Genomic DNA, 15924 nt, shown 5'->3' with positions numbered 1-15924 from the left:
CCTCAAAATTCTAAACACAATGTCCCATAATGACAATGTAAAAATTTTTTTTTTAGATTTTTGAAAATGTAGTAAAAAAAAAAAAAAATAAGAAATCACATATACATACTGTAAGTGTTCAAAGACTTTTCCATGAAGCTCAAAATTGAGATTAGGTGCATCCTGTTTCCACTGATCATCCTTGAGATGTTCCTACAGTTTAATTGGAGTCCACCTGTGGTAAATTCAGTTGATTGGACATGATTTGGAAAGGCACACACCTGTCTATATAAGGTCCACACACTTGACATTGCATGTCTGAGCACAAACCAAGCATAAAGTCAAAGGAATTGTCTGCAGACCTCCGAGACAGGATTGTCTCAAGCCACAAATCTGGTGAAGGGTACAGAAAAATATCTGCTGCTTTGAAGGTTCCAATGAGCACAGTGGCCTCCACCATCCATAAATGGAAGACGTTTGTGTTAGGCGCCGAGGGTCCGCCCGTCAGTGCGGCCCGGCGCCTAGCAACTAGGGACGCCGCAGGCAGACAGCCGCCGGCTCCCTAGCAACGCTAGACACCGGGCGCACGGAGCCGCTCAGACCCTAGCAACGGGGACGCCACGCTCGGACCGCGTTCCCCGTTGCTGGGTCTTAATTAATCAGTTCAATTGTATCCTGGCCGTACAGCATGCAGCTGCACGGCATGATTATGTGATTACCCTGTCTGGATCTTGATTGGAGGGCTCCCAAATTTAAGCACTCTCAGGACTTCTCACAGACGCCGGTGATAGCTTCCTGTTTGCTGTGTCAGTTACAGAGAGTTTCCAGTCCTGCTCAATCCGGTTGTTCCTGTCCTCAGTGGTCCTGTACTCGGAAGTTGTCATCTATTCCTGGAGTCCGACCGAGCACCTTTAACATCCTGTGGTGTTCGTGAGTCGCGGCGTAGCCGTGTGTTGCGGCTTGACCGCTTACTGTTTATTATTTAGTTTCATTGTGTTCCGGAGCTTTTGCGGAGGATTCCGCTCCCACAAATCCACTCTGGTATCCAGCGGTGCTGGATAGGAGTAACGGATCAGTGGATCTTTGGTTGTCCTTTTCCCTGGCGGTTTGTCCGCACATACTTTTGGTTTAAGTTAGTTAGCTTGTAGCCCCTGGCCTGGTTGCTTAGTCAGAGGGCCCCTTGTTATCACCCTGTCTCGGATTTCCCTTTGTCTCCCATTAAGACCTGAGGGGGCATCGAAGTTGGGCAGACATAATCCGCCCTTCAAACGCGGCTGCCATGGGCTCAAGCAACCATAGTCTCGCAGGGGATTTCTGATAACACGGGCGAGACAATGGAGTTAGGGCGCCAGGGGTTACTAGGCTTTCCTGCTCCCGTAACCAGCATATCTTTCCAGTACTCAGACCTCTGCCATAAGATCTCCTCTGGTCTGGAGTACGGGAATCGTAACATTATCACCGGCCAGACTAAAATTTAAAATTAAACAGGATTTAATTTTTTCCCTTATTCAGTTGGAAGATTTGTCGGCCTCATGAATCCCACCGGTGTTGGGCCAAATCCTGGCCAGCTTCTAGTTAGCCAGATTCAAGAACTTACTCAGATGGTTCAGGATCTGTCCCTTCGGGTGAGGTCACAGGAAGATCTGTTACGGACTTCCCCGAGGGTCATTCCTGAACCAAAAATGCATTTGCCTGACCGTTTTTCTGGGGATAGAAAGCAGTTTTTTAATTTTAAAGAGTCTTGTAAACTTTATTTTCGTTTAAGACCAGTCTCTTCAGGTACGGAATCTCAGCGGGTTGGAATTATTATTTCTTTACTTCAGGGGGATCCTCAGACCTGGGCTTTTGGTTTAAGAACAGACGATCCGGCTTTATTGTCTGTAGACGCCTTTCTGGGGTCTTTAGGGCTATTGTATGACGACCCTGATAGAGAGGCATCCGCCGAGAGTCAGTTGCGTGCTCTCAGACAGGGTAGGAATCCCGCAGAGATTTATTGTACGGAGTTTCGCCGTTGGTCGAACGACTGTGGATGGAATGACCCAGCCCTGCGCAGTCAGTTTCGCCTCGGCTTATCCGAGTCTATAAAAGACAGTCTCCTTCAGTATCCCGCTCCTGAGACTCTCGATAAACTCATGGAGCTCTCTATTAAGATTGATCGTCGTCTCAGAGAGCGGAGGGCTGAAAAAGGAGCATCTGTCGGGTCTACTCCTTGTGTTTTTTCCATTCCTGTGGACATAGAGGAGCCCATGCAGATAGGCCTCTCCAAACTGTCTCCTGAAGAAAGAACCAGAAGGCAAAATTCTGGTCTTTGTTTATACTGTGGAGGTAAGGGACATTTTGCCCGTAGTTGTCCGAACAAGTCGGGAAACGCCTCGACCAAGTGATTTGTGAGGGGGTTCACTTTGGTCTGCAGCTTATCTCCTCAAATAATTCACTGTTAGTCCCAGCTAAAGTTTCCTTTGGCAGCCTCTGTTCCTCGGTCTCGGCTTTTGTGGACAGTGGAGCTGCAGGGAACTTTATGGATTTAACATGGGCCAAGGCCTTAGGTATTCCTCAGTTAGCCTTGGGTAGGTGTATCACCATGCATGGTTTAGATGGGAGTCCCTTGTCCAATGGGGTTATTTCTCTCTGTACACCTCCTGTTCTACTTTCGGTAGGAGCGCTGCATTCTGAAAAAATTGAGTTTTTCCTTACCCATTGCCCAGCAGTTCCAGTGGTTCTGGGTCACCCTTGGCTGGCCTTTCATAATCCCATCATTGATTGGCAGTCGGGGGAGATCTCACAATGGGGTACCATCTGTAATAAGGAATGTATTACGTTTCCCATCAGAATAGCTGCTGTCATTCCCGCACCCATTCCTGTGGAATACCAGGATTTTGTTGATGTATTTTCCAAGGGCAATGCGGACATTCTGCCTCCCCATAGGCCTTATGATTGTGCTATTGAGCTAATTCCTGGTGCCACTTTGCCTAAGGGAAGGTTATATGCATTGTCCGGACCTGAAACTGTGGCCATGAATGAGTATGTTAAAGAAAGCCTAGGGAAAGGATTTATCAGGCCATCTAAATCCCCTTTAAGTGCAGGCTTCTTCTTCGTGGAGAAGAAGGATGGATCACTCAGACCTTGCATTGACTTTAGAGCCTTGAATAAGATCTCAGTAAAAAATACTTACCCTTTGCCGCTGATTTCTGTCCTCTTTGATCAGCTACGTTCGGCTGTGATTTTTTCTAAGATTGACCTGAGAGGAGCATATAACCTCATCCGGATCAAGTCAGGGGATGAGTGGAAAACGGCATTCAGTACTCAGTCGGGTCACTATGAGTATCTGGTTATGCCATTCGGCCTGTCTAACGCTCCGGCAGTTTTCCAGGATCTCATTAACGATGTGCTCTGTGAATTTCTTGGAAGATTCGTTGTAGTCTACTTAGACGATATTTTGATATATTCTGACTCTATAGAACAACATGTTACCCAGGTGCGTCAGGTTCTAAAAAAATTACGTGAAAATCACCTATATGCCAAGCTGGAGAAGTGTGAATTTCATGTCACGGAGGTATCCTTTTTAGGGTACATCATTTCCCCTCGGGGATTCTGTATGGAACCAAAGAAGCTCCAAGCCATCCTTAGTTGGGCGCAACCCACCAACTTAAAAGCAATTCAGCGCTTTTTAGGGTTTGCGAATTACTATAGAAGATTTATTCACTCTTTCTCCGACCTAGTTGCTCCCATTGTGGCACTGACTAAGAAGGGAGCAGATCCTACCAACTGGTCACGTGAAGCGGAGTTATCTTTTCAGGCCTTGAAACAAGCCTTTGTCTCAGCCCCAGTCCTCAGACATCCCAACCCAGAATTGCCTTTCATTGTTGAGGTTGATGCCTCGGAGGTTGGAGTAGGGGCTATCCTATCTCAGAAGGATCCGGATTCTCTAGAATTACATCCTTGTGCCTTTATGTCCAGGAAATTCTCATCTGCTGAATCCAACTACAATGTTGGTAACCGGGAATTACTGGCTATTAAATGGGCTTTCGAGGAGTGGAGGCATTGGCTTGAAGGAGCCACTCATACCATTTCAGTTTTGACTGATCACAAAAATCTTCAATACATTGAATCAGCTAAACGGCAGAATGCCCGGCAAGCTCGTTGGGCTTTATTTTTTACTCGTTTCAAGTTCATTATCACCTTCAGGCCAGGTTCCAAGAATACCAAGGCAGATGCCCTGTCACGCAGTTTTCTTCCAGTTCAAGACAACAGTCCTGTTACTCCCATACTTCCGTCTTCAGTCATTCGGGCAGGCCTCACACAAGATTTATTTACCCAGTTAAAGCAGCTTCAACATCAAGCTCCTGGAAATACTCCTGCTGGTCGTCTTTATGTCCCCGAGTTTTTGAGAGCAACTGTTTTGACGGAGTTTCATGATAGCAAAGTTGCCGGGCATCCGGGGATCGCCAAAACTTTTGAATTAGTTTCCCGCTCGGTATGGTGGCCTGGTCTTTCCAAAGACATTAAGGAGTTTGTTTTTTCTTGTCAGGTCTGTGCACAGCATAAGGTTCCCCGTTCCTTGCCTATCGGTCAACTTATGCCCTTGAATGTTCCTCTTAGGCCATGGTCTCATATTTCCATGGATTTTGTGGTGGACCTCCCTCTGTCAGCCGGATGCCGAGTCATATGGGTGGTAGTGGACCGTTTTAGCAAAATGGCCCATTTCATTGCTCTTCCCCGATTGCCATCTGCCCAGGGATTGGCAGTCTTGTTCCTCCGCCATGTTTTCAGACTCCATGGGTTACCCACTGATATTGTCTCTGATCGGGGTCCACAATTCATTGCACAATTTTGGAAGTCTTTTTGTGCCTCATTAAAGATGAAATTATCTTTAACGTCTGGCTACCATCCCCAATCCAACGGGCAGACTGAGCGAGTTAATCAATCATTAAAACAATATTTGCGTTTGTACTCGGCCAAACTCCAAAATGACTGGTCTGAGTTTCTTCCGTTGGCGGAGTTTGCTTACAACAATGCCTGTCATTCCTCCACCAATGTGTCTCCATTTTTTACAGTTTTTGGTTTTCACCCCAGAGCTAATTCCTTTTTTCAACATTCCTCTGTCTCCTCACTGACCTTGACCTCTCATCTCAAACTCATTTGGAGAAAAGTGCACCTGGCTCTCAGAAAAGCGGCATTTCGGGAGAAAAAATTTTCTGACAGGCTCCGGCGGCCGTGCACTTTTAAAGTAGGAGATAGGGTATGGTTGTCGACTCGCAACATTAAACTTCGACAAACCTCAGCCAGATTGGGTCCTAAATTTATTGGACCATTTCATATTATCAAAAAAGTCAATCCAGTTGCTTTCCGGTTACGTTTACCAAAAACTTTACGGATCGGAAATACCTTCCATTGCTTCTTGTTAAAACCATATGTTTCGTCCAGTAGATTTCCTCGCAAGATCTCTCAGGGGAAATCACCAATAGATGTACAGGGTCAGCAGGAGTTCTTGGTGGAGAAGGTTCTCGATTCCAAGTTGTCCCGGGGTCGGCTTTATTTTTTGGTACATTGGAGAGGTTATGGTCCAGAAGAAAGGTCTTGGGTCCTGGATGAGGATCTCCATGCCCCGAGGCTCAAAAGGGCATTTTTTCGAGAATTTCCTCAGAAACCTGGCCTTAGGGGTTCCTTGACCCCTCCTCAAGGGGGGGGGTACTGTTAGGCGCCGAGGGTCCGCCCGTCAGTGCGGCCCGGCGCCTAGCAACTAGGGACGCCGCAGGCAGACAGCCGCCGGCTTCCTAGCAACGCTAGACGCCGGGCGCACGGAGCCGCTCAGACCCTAGCAACGGGGACGCCACGCTCGGACCGCGTTCCCCGTTGCTGGGTCTTAATTAATCAGTTCAATTGTATCCTGGCCGTACAGCATGCAGCTGCACGGCATGATTATGTGATTACCCTGTCTGGATCTTGATTGGAGGACTCCCAAATTTAAGCACTCTCAGGACTTCTCACAGACGCCGGTGATAGCTTCCTGTTTGCTGTGTCAGTTACAGAGAGTTTCCAGTCCTGCTCAATCCGGTTGTTCCTGTCCTCAGTGGTCCTGTACTCGGAAGTTGTCATCTATTCCTGGAGTCCGACCGAGCACCTTTAACATCCTGTGGTGTTCGTGAGTCGCGGCGTAGCCGTGTGTTGCGGCTTGACCGCTTACTGTTTATTATTTAGTTTCATTGTGTTCCGGAGCTTTTGCGGAGGATTCCGCTCCCACAAATCCACTCTGGTATCCAGCGGTGCTGGATAGGAGTAACGGATCAGTGGATCTTTGGTTGTCCTTTTCCCTGGCGGTTTGTCCGCACATACTTTTGGTTTAAGTTAGTTAGCTTGTAGCCCCTGGCCTGGTTGCTTAGTCAGAGGGCCCCTTGTTATCACCCTGTCTCGGATTTCCCTTTGTCTCCCATTAAGACCTGAGGGGGCATCGAAGTTGGGCAGACATAATCCGCCCTTCAAATGCGGCTGCCATGGGCTCAAGCAACCATAGTCTCGCAGGGGATTTCTGATAACACGGGCGAGACAACGGAGTTAGGGCGCCAGGGGTTACTAGGCTTTCCTGCTCCCGTAACCAGCATATCTTTCCAGTACTCAGACCTCTGCCATAAGATCTCCTCTGGTCTGGAGTACGGGAATCGTAACAGTTTGGAGCCACCAGAACTCTGCCTAGACCTGGCCGGCCATCTAAACTGAGCGATTGGGGGAAAAGGGCCCTAGTCAGGGAGGTGACCAAGAACCCTATGGTCACCCTGTCAGAGCTACAGCATTCCTCTGTGGAGAGAGGAGAACTTTCCAGAAGGACAATCATCTCTACAGCAATCCACCAATCAGGCCTGTATGGTAGAGTGGCCAGATGGAAGCCACTCCTTAGTAAAAAGCACATGGCAGCCCGCCTGGAGTTTTCCAAAATGCATCTGAAGGACTCTCAGACCATGAGAAACAAAATTCTCTTTGGTGTGAATGCCAGGTATCATGTTTGGAGGAAACCAGGCACCGCTCATCACCAGGCCAATACCATCCCTACAGTGAATCATTGTGGTGGCAGCATCATGCTATAGGGATGTTTTTCAGTGGCAGGAACTGGGAGACTAGTCAGGTTAGAGGGAAAGATGAATGCAGCAATGTACAGAGACATCCTGGATGAAAACCTGATCCAGAGCATTCTTGACCTCAGACTGGGGGGACAGTTCATCTTTCAGCAGGACAATGACCCTAAGCACACAGCCAAGATATCAAAGGAGTGGCTTCAGGACAACTCTGTGAATGTCCTTGAGTGGCCCAGCCAGAGCTCACACTTGAATCCGATTGACCATCTCTGGAGAGATCTAAAAATGGCTGTGCACCGATGCTTCTTATCCAACCTGATGGAGCTGGAGAGGTGCTGCAAAGAGGAATGGGCGAAACTGCCCAAAGGTAGGTGTGCGGAGCTTGTGGCATCATATTCAAAAAGACTTGAGGCTGTAATTGCTGACAAAGGTGCATCAACAAAGTATTGAGCAAAGGATTTGAATACTTATGTACATGTGGACCACCCTCTCTTCCTGCAAATCCTTTACTCCCTTGGTCTGCATGATACTGCTCTCTCCTGGCTGTCCTCCTACCTTTCTGACCATTCCTTCTCTGTCTTCTCTCATGACTCCACCTCCTCCCCACTTCCTCTACCAGTAGGTATCCCGCAAGGTTCTGTTCTTGGGCCTCTCCTTTTCTCTCTCTACACATCCTCATTAGGGCTAGCTCATTAGCTCTTTTGACTTACAATATCATTTCTACGCTGATGATACTCAAATCAACCTATCCTCCCCTGACCTCTCCCCTGCTCTCCTCACTCGTATCTCCAACTGCCTCTCTGCTATCCCTTCCTGGATGTCCCAGCGCTTTCTTAAACTTAACATCTCTAAGACTGAGCTGATCATCTTTCCTCCCTCCGGCATAACCTTACCTCCCATAATTTCATTATCCTTTGATGGTACTATTATCTCCTCTAGCCCCCAGGTGCGCTGTCTTGGAGTAATCCTTGACTCCTCCCTCTCCTTCAAACCACACATTCAGTACCTCTCACAAACCTGCCTGGATCTCCAGGATCAGACCCTTTCTCACCCAGGACGCTACGAAGACCCTCATCCACTCACTTGTCATGTCCAGCTTGGACTACTGTACTTTTCTCCTATCTGACCTCCCTGACATATGCCTCTCTCGACTCCAATATATCCTCAATGCTGCTGCCCGTCCCATCTTCCTCACCAAATGCACTACGTCCACCTCTCTTGCAGGACCTCCACTGGCTACCCTTCCCTTTCAGAATCCAATTCGAGCTTCTCACACTCACCTACAAAGCTCTCATCCACTCTTCTCCCTCTTACATCACTGACCTTATTTCTCTTTACATTGCCACCCGTCCTAATGCACGCCGTCTCTCCTGCCAACTGATTACCTCCTCCCACTCCTACCTACAAGATTTTGCACGTGCTGCTCTCTATCTCTGTAATTCTCTACCTCTCCCCATCTGACTTTCCACCTCTCTACAAAACTTCAGAAGGGCTCTCAAGACCTACAGTAATTCTTCACCAAACCCAGCCAACTCTCCTCCTAACCCTGTCTACCCCTTCTGTGTCACGCCAGTCTGTCAGCCCTTCACCTTTTAGATGGCAAGCTCGCAAGAGCAGGGCCTTCTTTCCTCATGTACCTTTCCTTTTCTTACTTACACTATCTTATACACCATACTCCCTTTGATGGCACCTAACCCCTGGTTTTCCGTACCTGTCCTATATTGTCTTGAACTGTAAGTGCTGTTCTCTTGTTTGCTGATTTGATTATGTACCGTGTAATGGGCACTGCGGATCCCTTGTGGCGCCATGTAAAGGATAATAATAATAATAATAATAATAATAATAATAATTTGTTTGTGGGGTTTTTTTTTTTATACATTTTAAAAAATCTCAAAAAAATGTTTTTCATGTTGTCATTATGGGGTATTGTGTGTAGAATTTTGAGGGAAAAAATGAATTTATTCCATTTTGGAATAAGACTATAACATAACAAAATATGGAATAAATAAAGCGCTGTGAATACTTTCCGGATGCACTGTACAAGTTATTAATAAAAGGTAAGCTTAATTACGTACATACTATTGTGACTGTAAACTTTCCAAGCTTATTTATTCTTATTTCATGCTGATTTACTGTTTTTTTCCCCATACAGTAGAAGGTGCAAGGTAACTGTTTTAGGGTAAATAAGTTAATTCAACACTAGGTAAAACGCATCAAAAGCGTTTAGAGAGTAGGTTCATGGCTGTTCATATTAAGAGTGAGGAGATGTTACTTAAACAGACCATTTAAAGGTGCATCTGATTTTGTCTTGCATATACAGCATCTTCAAGATATACTGTTTACAAGGCATTTTGTATCCCAGCAGTTGGGATGCCGGCGGTCAGGTGACCAATGTTGGAATCCTGACACCCCACAGGAGACCGGCACCAGGTCACTGACAGCCGACATCCTGAAGGTGTGCATTGGGGTGGGGGTTAAGGTTACAGCCGGGGAGGTTGGAGGATTTAGGCTAGGCACTAGGGAGAGGTTAGGCACTAGGGTGGGGTTAGCTGTAGCCGACACCCCCGGAGGGTTAGCCGTAGCCGACACCCCCGGAGGGTTAGCCATAGCCATCACCCCTGGAGGGTTAGCCCTCGCCGACACCCTCGGAGAGTTAGGGTAGGGGCAAGGGGTAAAATACTTGCCCCCATCCAGTGTCGGGATTCTCACTGCCGGTATACCAAGGTTGGTCATGGTACCGCTAGCATCTCATACCCAACCCATCATATATATGGTGCATGATTCTGCATTAATGCTTGCCAATTGTCTCACTTCTATGCTGACAGTGTATATATGCTCGCTTTAAAGTTGCACATTTTTCTGGATTCATGTAAATCAAAATACAGCATGGAAGCCTAGGGGCCTCAGGCAGGCGAAATCAAATCCCCAGAAACAGACCCATTTTCATCCAAAAACTGGACTGTTTCCATCAAAAGCACACAGGTTTCACTGAATCTGTGCGTTTTGGTGAGAACATTTTTTTTTTTTTTTTTTTTTTTACAGGCGATCTAATTGGATAACCTGTAAAAAAATATTAAGGCGAAACATCGGAGAAAGTGTGAAAAACTGATATTTTTCACAACTGATGTTTCACCTCATCTAACTGGATACCCTCCTATGTATATAGTTGCAAAAACATCCCATTTTTTGTTTAAATCAGGTCCCATATGTAGGACTGCAAAGACTTTTGTGCTGGAGGACATGGCTCTTCAGGGGGTATGGATACACCCTTCATATACATAACTATGGTGTGCACATAGGAGATCTTGATTACTGCATCACAAGGAGTGTGGTTAAGCCTCCAATGCACTTCCAGGACCCTACAGAGGCCCAGTCCCAGGATAATCTACCCGCTCATGCCAATATGTAACACCTGACAAGTACTTAACTCACTAAAATACACTCTCTCATGAATATTAGTACAATACAAACACAAAGTAAAGCATTATTCTTCATATGTTTAGATGCTTTTGTAGATCAATGAATTATACAGTAGTACACTGCTCAAAAAAATAAAGGGAACACTAAAATAACACATCCTAGATCTGAATGAATGAAATATTCTTATTAAATACTTTGTTCTTTACATAGTTGAATGTGCTGACAACAAAATCACACAAAAATGATCAATGGAAATCAAATTTATTAACCCATGGAGGTCTGGATTTGGAGTCACCCTCAAAATTAAAGTGGAAAAACACACTACAGGCTTATCCAACTTTGATGTAATGTCCTTAAAACAAGTCAAAATGAGGCTCAGTAGTGTGTATGGCCTCCACGTGCCTGTATGACCTCTCTACAATGCCTGAGCATGCTCCTGATGAGGTGGCGGATGGTCTCCTGAGGGATCTCCTCCCAGACCTGGACTAAAGCATCCGCCAACTCCTGGACAGTCTGTGGTGCAACGTGGCGTTGGTGGATGGAGCAAGACATGATGTCCCAGATGTGCTCAATTGGATTCAGGTCTGGGGAACGGGCAGGCCAGTCCATAGCATCAATGCCTTCGTCTTGCAGGAACTGCTGACACACTCCAGCCACATGAGGTCTAGCATTGGTTTGCATTAGGAGGAACCCAGGGCCAACCGCACCAGCATATGGTCTCACAAGGGGTCTGAGGATCTCATCTCGGTACCTAATGGCAGTCAGGCTACCTCTAGCGAGCACATGGAGGGCTGTGTGGCCCCCCAAAGAAATGCCACCCCACACCATTACTGACCCACTGCCAAACCGGTCATGCTGGAGGATGTTGCAGGCAGCAGAACATTCCCCTTGGCGTCTCCAGACTCTGTCACATCTGTCACATGTGCTCAGTGAGAACCTGCTGTCATCTGTGAAGAGCACAGGGCGCCAGTGGCGAATTTGCCAATCTTGGTGTTTTCTGGCAAATGCCAAACGTCCTGCACGGTGTTGGGCTGTAAGCACAACCCCCACCTGTGGACGTCGGGCCCTCATACCACCCTCATGGAGTCTGTTTCTGATCGTTTGAGTAGACACATGCACATTTGTGGCTTGCTCTAGGTCATTTTGCAGGGCTCTGGCAATGCTCCTCCTGTTCCTCCTTGCATAAAGGCAGAGGTAGCGGTCCTGCTGCTGGGTTGTTGCCCTCCTACAGCCTCCTCCACGTCTCCTGATGTACTGGCCTGTCTCCTGGTAGGGCCTCCATGCTCTGGACACTACGCTGATAGACACACCAAACCTTCTTGCCACAGCTCGCATTAATGTGCCATCCTGGATGAGCTGCACTACCTGAGCCACTTGTGTGGGTTGTAGGGAGGTCATACAGGCATGTGGAGTCCACACACACCACTGAGGCTCATTTTGACTTGTTTTAAGGACATTACATCAAAGTTGGATAAGCCTGTAGTGTGTTTTTCCACTTTAATTTTGAGGGTGACTCCAAATCCAGGCCTCCATGGGTTAATACATTTGACTTCCATTGATAATTTTTGTGTGATTTTGTTGTCAGCACATTCAACTATGTAAAGAACAAAGTATTTAATAAGAATATTTCATTCATTCAGATCTAGGATGTGTTATTTTAGTGTTCCCTTTATTTTTTTGAGCAGTCTATATAGTACTGGATATGGAACATATATGGAAATACCGCATATAAGTTTATGTTTTTGTTTTAAAGTCAGTCACTTTTCCCATAACAGATTGGTGTTCGGAAAGTCTTTTTGAAATACTGGCAAGCTGATCAACTTAATGATATGTGTGTACAGCTACAAAGAAAAATTATATTGTGTCAGAAAGGTAAAAGTCATTATTGTTACTATTGTTATTATTATTGTAATTTATTATTAATGTATGTGGATAGGTGTAAAGCTTTTGAGTGACGTTTATTTGTTTTTGCAGAACCTATTTACTAACTTGAGGAAGTGTGTAATATTGAAGCTCTGTACTGTGTTTATTTGTCTATTGTGGTTCGATTATAAATCTGTGAGATTTCAGATGTGTTTTATACATTGTTTCCATGGTTAATATTTCATGTTACTATAAATGATGTCCCCATCATAAATAAATTAGTTTCATACCCATAATATAATTATTAGATAGCACTGTATAATATGTTAATTTACCTTTCATATATTCATGTCATGATTTTGCTCCATAAGATAATTATTCATTATTTTTGTCCTCTTAATAAATAATGTTTTCGCTCATAGTTAGTGACTGTATTGTCACTCCTCATCTGGATGGCCAGATACCTGAAGCACAGTAGCATGCAGATTGAGCAATATTGCCGGCCACAACCACCTCTTTTTCCTGACATTTGTCCGGGCAGTTTGTCAACCTGCAGCTTAATACTGTAGATTTCACACTTTATATTCTTGCCATATTAAAATGTGGGGCAGTTACTTCCAGTGTGCTGCTTTGTAAAACTGATTTTCTGGCAGTTTTCAGTGGTATAGTTATTTTATGCCCTTATTTATTAATGAGTGATAAATTTCACTGTGAGTGATAAATTGCACCAGCCAATCAGCTCCTAACTGCCATGTTACAGACTGTGTTTGAAAAATGACAGTTAGGAGCTGATTGGCTGACGAAATTTAGCACTCCCAGTGAAATTTATCACTCAGAAGAAATGCTGAATACATAATATATAATTATTAATTCGGGTCTTTATGCTTTTTCATAAGAAAATTTGTTCAAAATAGCAAAAATTTAATGTTTGCTATATATGTTTAAACATAAAAAATACTTGCCAGCAGCTGCATTATTTTTATAGTTCTACAACTTCATAATCTCATGTAACCGTAAATCCAGCAAACCGTTCATACTTTATAAAATATTAGTGTATCATTATATCAAAATATGTTTCTACTGTTGGTAATGTTTTCATGCCACAAAGTAGGCTTTTTTTTTTTTTTAAGCGAAAGGACAAGGCAATATTTTATATTATTCTTGAACTTGATAGCACCAAAGTGTATTGGTAGATAGTTTCCATGACAACAGTTTTACACAACCATATCTACTATTGCAATGAATAGTAACCCATGGGGCAGATGTATTTAGCCTAAATAAATAACTGAAAGTTAATTTTATATAGATAAAATAACTGTAGTGTAAATAAAACTGAACATAAAAAAATATTATCTTATCATGACTGCTGGGTGGTAAGGAGAGTATACACATTTCTGAATAACAATGGAAGTAAACAGTTCTACAAATGATTGTGGCAAGCTGCTGTATGTATGTTATCTATCTATCATACAAAGTGCAGAAGAAAAACGAAATCTTAGCATCATCTCTTTACGAAGTATTCAATAAGATAAGAGAGTGATAGTAGTTTTCATATATAAGAAAGGCACAATTGGCACTGGAATCCTGGCAAACTGCATATATCTTCTATATATATAAAAATGTATGTATGTGTGTATGTACTTTATGTTCCAGCATAACTCTGGAATGCCTGGAGCAATTTACACCAAACTTGGTACATATATGATTTACAATTTGGACAAAAATACTGTGGGGTGAGACACTCCTAGCACCCCTAGGGGTGGGGTTGGGAAGGGGGTGACATGTAAAAATCTATAGTTTTCGGGGTCACTGAGATGAATATTGATGGGCTCTGTGAAAATAATTCACCAAACTTAGAGGTGGGGGTGGGAAGGGGGTGACATGTAAAAATCCATAGTTTTTGGGGTCGCTGAGAGGAATAGTGATGGGTGCAATGAAAATAGTCTTCTTGCGTTGAGATGTCCACGCGGGCGAAGCCGCAGGCAAAAAGCTAGCAGGTCAGCATCAGAGGTGGGGCGGGGCAGAGAAGGAGGCAGGCTTTTGACAGCGATTGGCAGTGGCAGGCGGAGCATGTCCTGTTGTAAGTCTAATTAGTTTACCAGGAATTCCTTCAAAATTAATGTTATACGCAATGGGAAAACTGAATACTCCAGCAAGGTATGGGTGAGGTGGGCTATCTTTTAGGGTATGTACCGAACATGGACACCATCTTGAAATCTGCCATCTTGAATCTAAGTCCGTTTTTTCAAATGGATAGGGGGTCGTGTAACATGTCGAACAACATTAGAATTTGCTGAAAAGTGTATTGCTGCTAACAGATTTGAAATAGCAGTTATGGCTCAAAAGTGACAACACTTTTTTTTGTTGCAGATAACTGAAGATGGCTTTGGCTAAAGAGGAGAGAATTTAGGTCATTTTGATGTCTAGAGAAAGAAATTTCCGTGTTATAGCTGCATATTTTAACAACCAGCACCCAGAAAGACCAGAAGCACTTTTTGGACGACCACTCAGTGACTTGTCAGCCACAGTCCCAGTTTCTCGGAATTTGGAAATTAGGCACCTGACAGTGTTATATGAAATTGGAGGTCTTTCTAGGCGCCGGTATTTAAAATCTGCAGCTATGACATAGAAAGTTTATTCTCCAGACATCAAAATGACCTCAATTCTCTCCTCTTTTGTCAAAGCCATCTTCAGTTACCTGCAAAAAAAAGTGTTGTAACTTTTGAACCATAACTTCTATTTCAAATCTGTTTGCAGCAATACACTTTTTCAAATTCTGATGTTGTTTGACATGTTGCACGACCCTCTTTCCATTTGAAAAAACCGACTTAGATCCAAGATGGCCCATTTCAAGATAGCGCCAATGTTCGGTACATACCCTAAAAGATAGCCCACCTCACCCATACTTTACTGGAGTATTCAGTTTTCCCTTTTCCTGCACTGTTTTTGAAACAAAAGGGTGTACTGTGACTTTTGAATCACTATATATATATATATATATATATATATATATATACTATATAAACGTGAAAATGTGTCTTTCTGTTTGTCTCTCTATACAAATCCACAGTTTACAAGCGAAGAACGTGAAATTTGGCATACGAGCATATTAAAACATGCGGGAGGCAACTAAAACAATTAGAAATCCCTAGCACCCCTAGGGGGCATGACAGCAGCACAGAGTATATCAGGAGACAGCATAACTCTGGAATTGCTGGACCCATGTACTCCAAAATTGGTACACATCTGCCTTACACTCTGGAAACAAACACTGTGGGGGGAAAGACACCCCTAGCACCCCTAGGGGTGAGGCAGCAGCACTGAGTATTTCAGCAGACAGCATAACTCTGGAATGCCTGCAGCAGTTTACACCAAACTTGGTACACAGATGACTTACAAGCTGGGAACAAACACTGTGGGGGTAAGACACCCCTAGGACCCCTAGGGGTGAGGCAGCAGCACAGAGGTTTTCAGGAGACAGCATAACTCTGGATTGCCTGGAGCAATTTACACCAAATTTGCTACACATATGAGTTACACTCTGGGAACAAACACTGTGGGGGTAAAACACCACTAGCACCCCTAGGCACAGACT

General features: G+C 44.5%; 1 protein-coding gene across 7 annotated transcripts in view; it reads left to right on the top strand.

Annotated features, from left to right (window-relative positions):
• The window catches only part of MYO16 (myosin XVI), a 1104874-nt gene that overhangs the window by 877890 nt on the left and 211060 nt on the right, over nt 1-15924 (top strand). For all 7 annotated transcript variants that reach the window (XM_063953181.1, XM_063953183.1, XM_063953182.1 and 4 more), the window contains one exon: nt 12242-12338. In XM_063953181.1, coding sequence (XP_063809251.1) covers nt 12242-12338 — 97 coding nt within the window. The remainder of the gene's footprint in view (nt 1-12241; nt 12339-15924) is intronic.

The sequence above is a fragment of the Pseudophryne corroboree genome, chromosome 2 (assembly GCF_028390025.1).
Source record: "Pseudophryne corroboree isolate aPseCor3 chromosome 2, aPseCor3.hap2, whole genome shotgun sequence".
Lineage (NCBI taxonomy): Eukaryota > Metazoa > Chordata > Amphibia > Anura > Myobatrachidae > Pseudophryne > Pseudophryne corroboree.
Note: the sequence above shows the minus strand (reverse complement) of the source record. Positions and strands in the feature narration are given on the sequence as shown.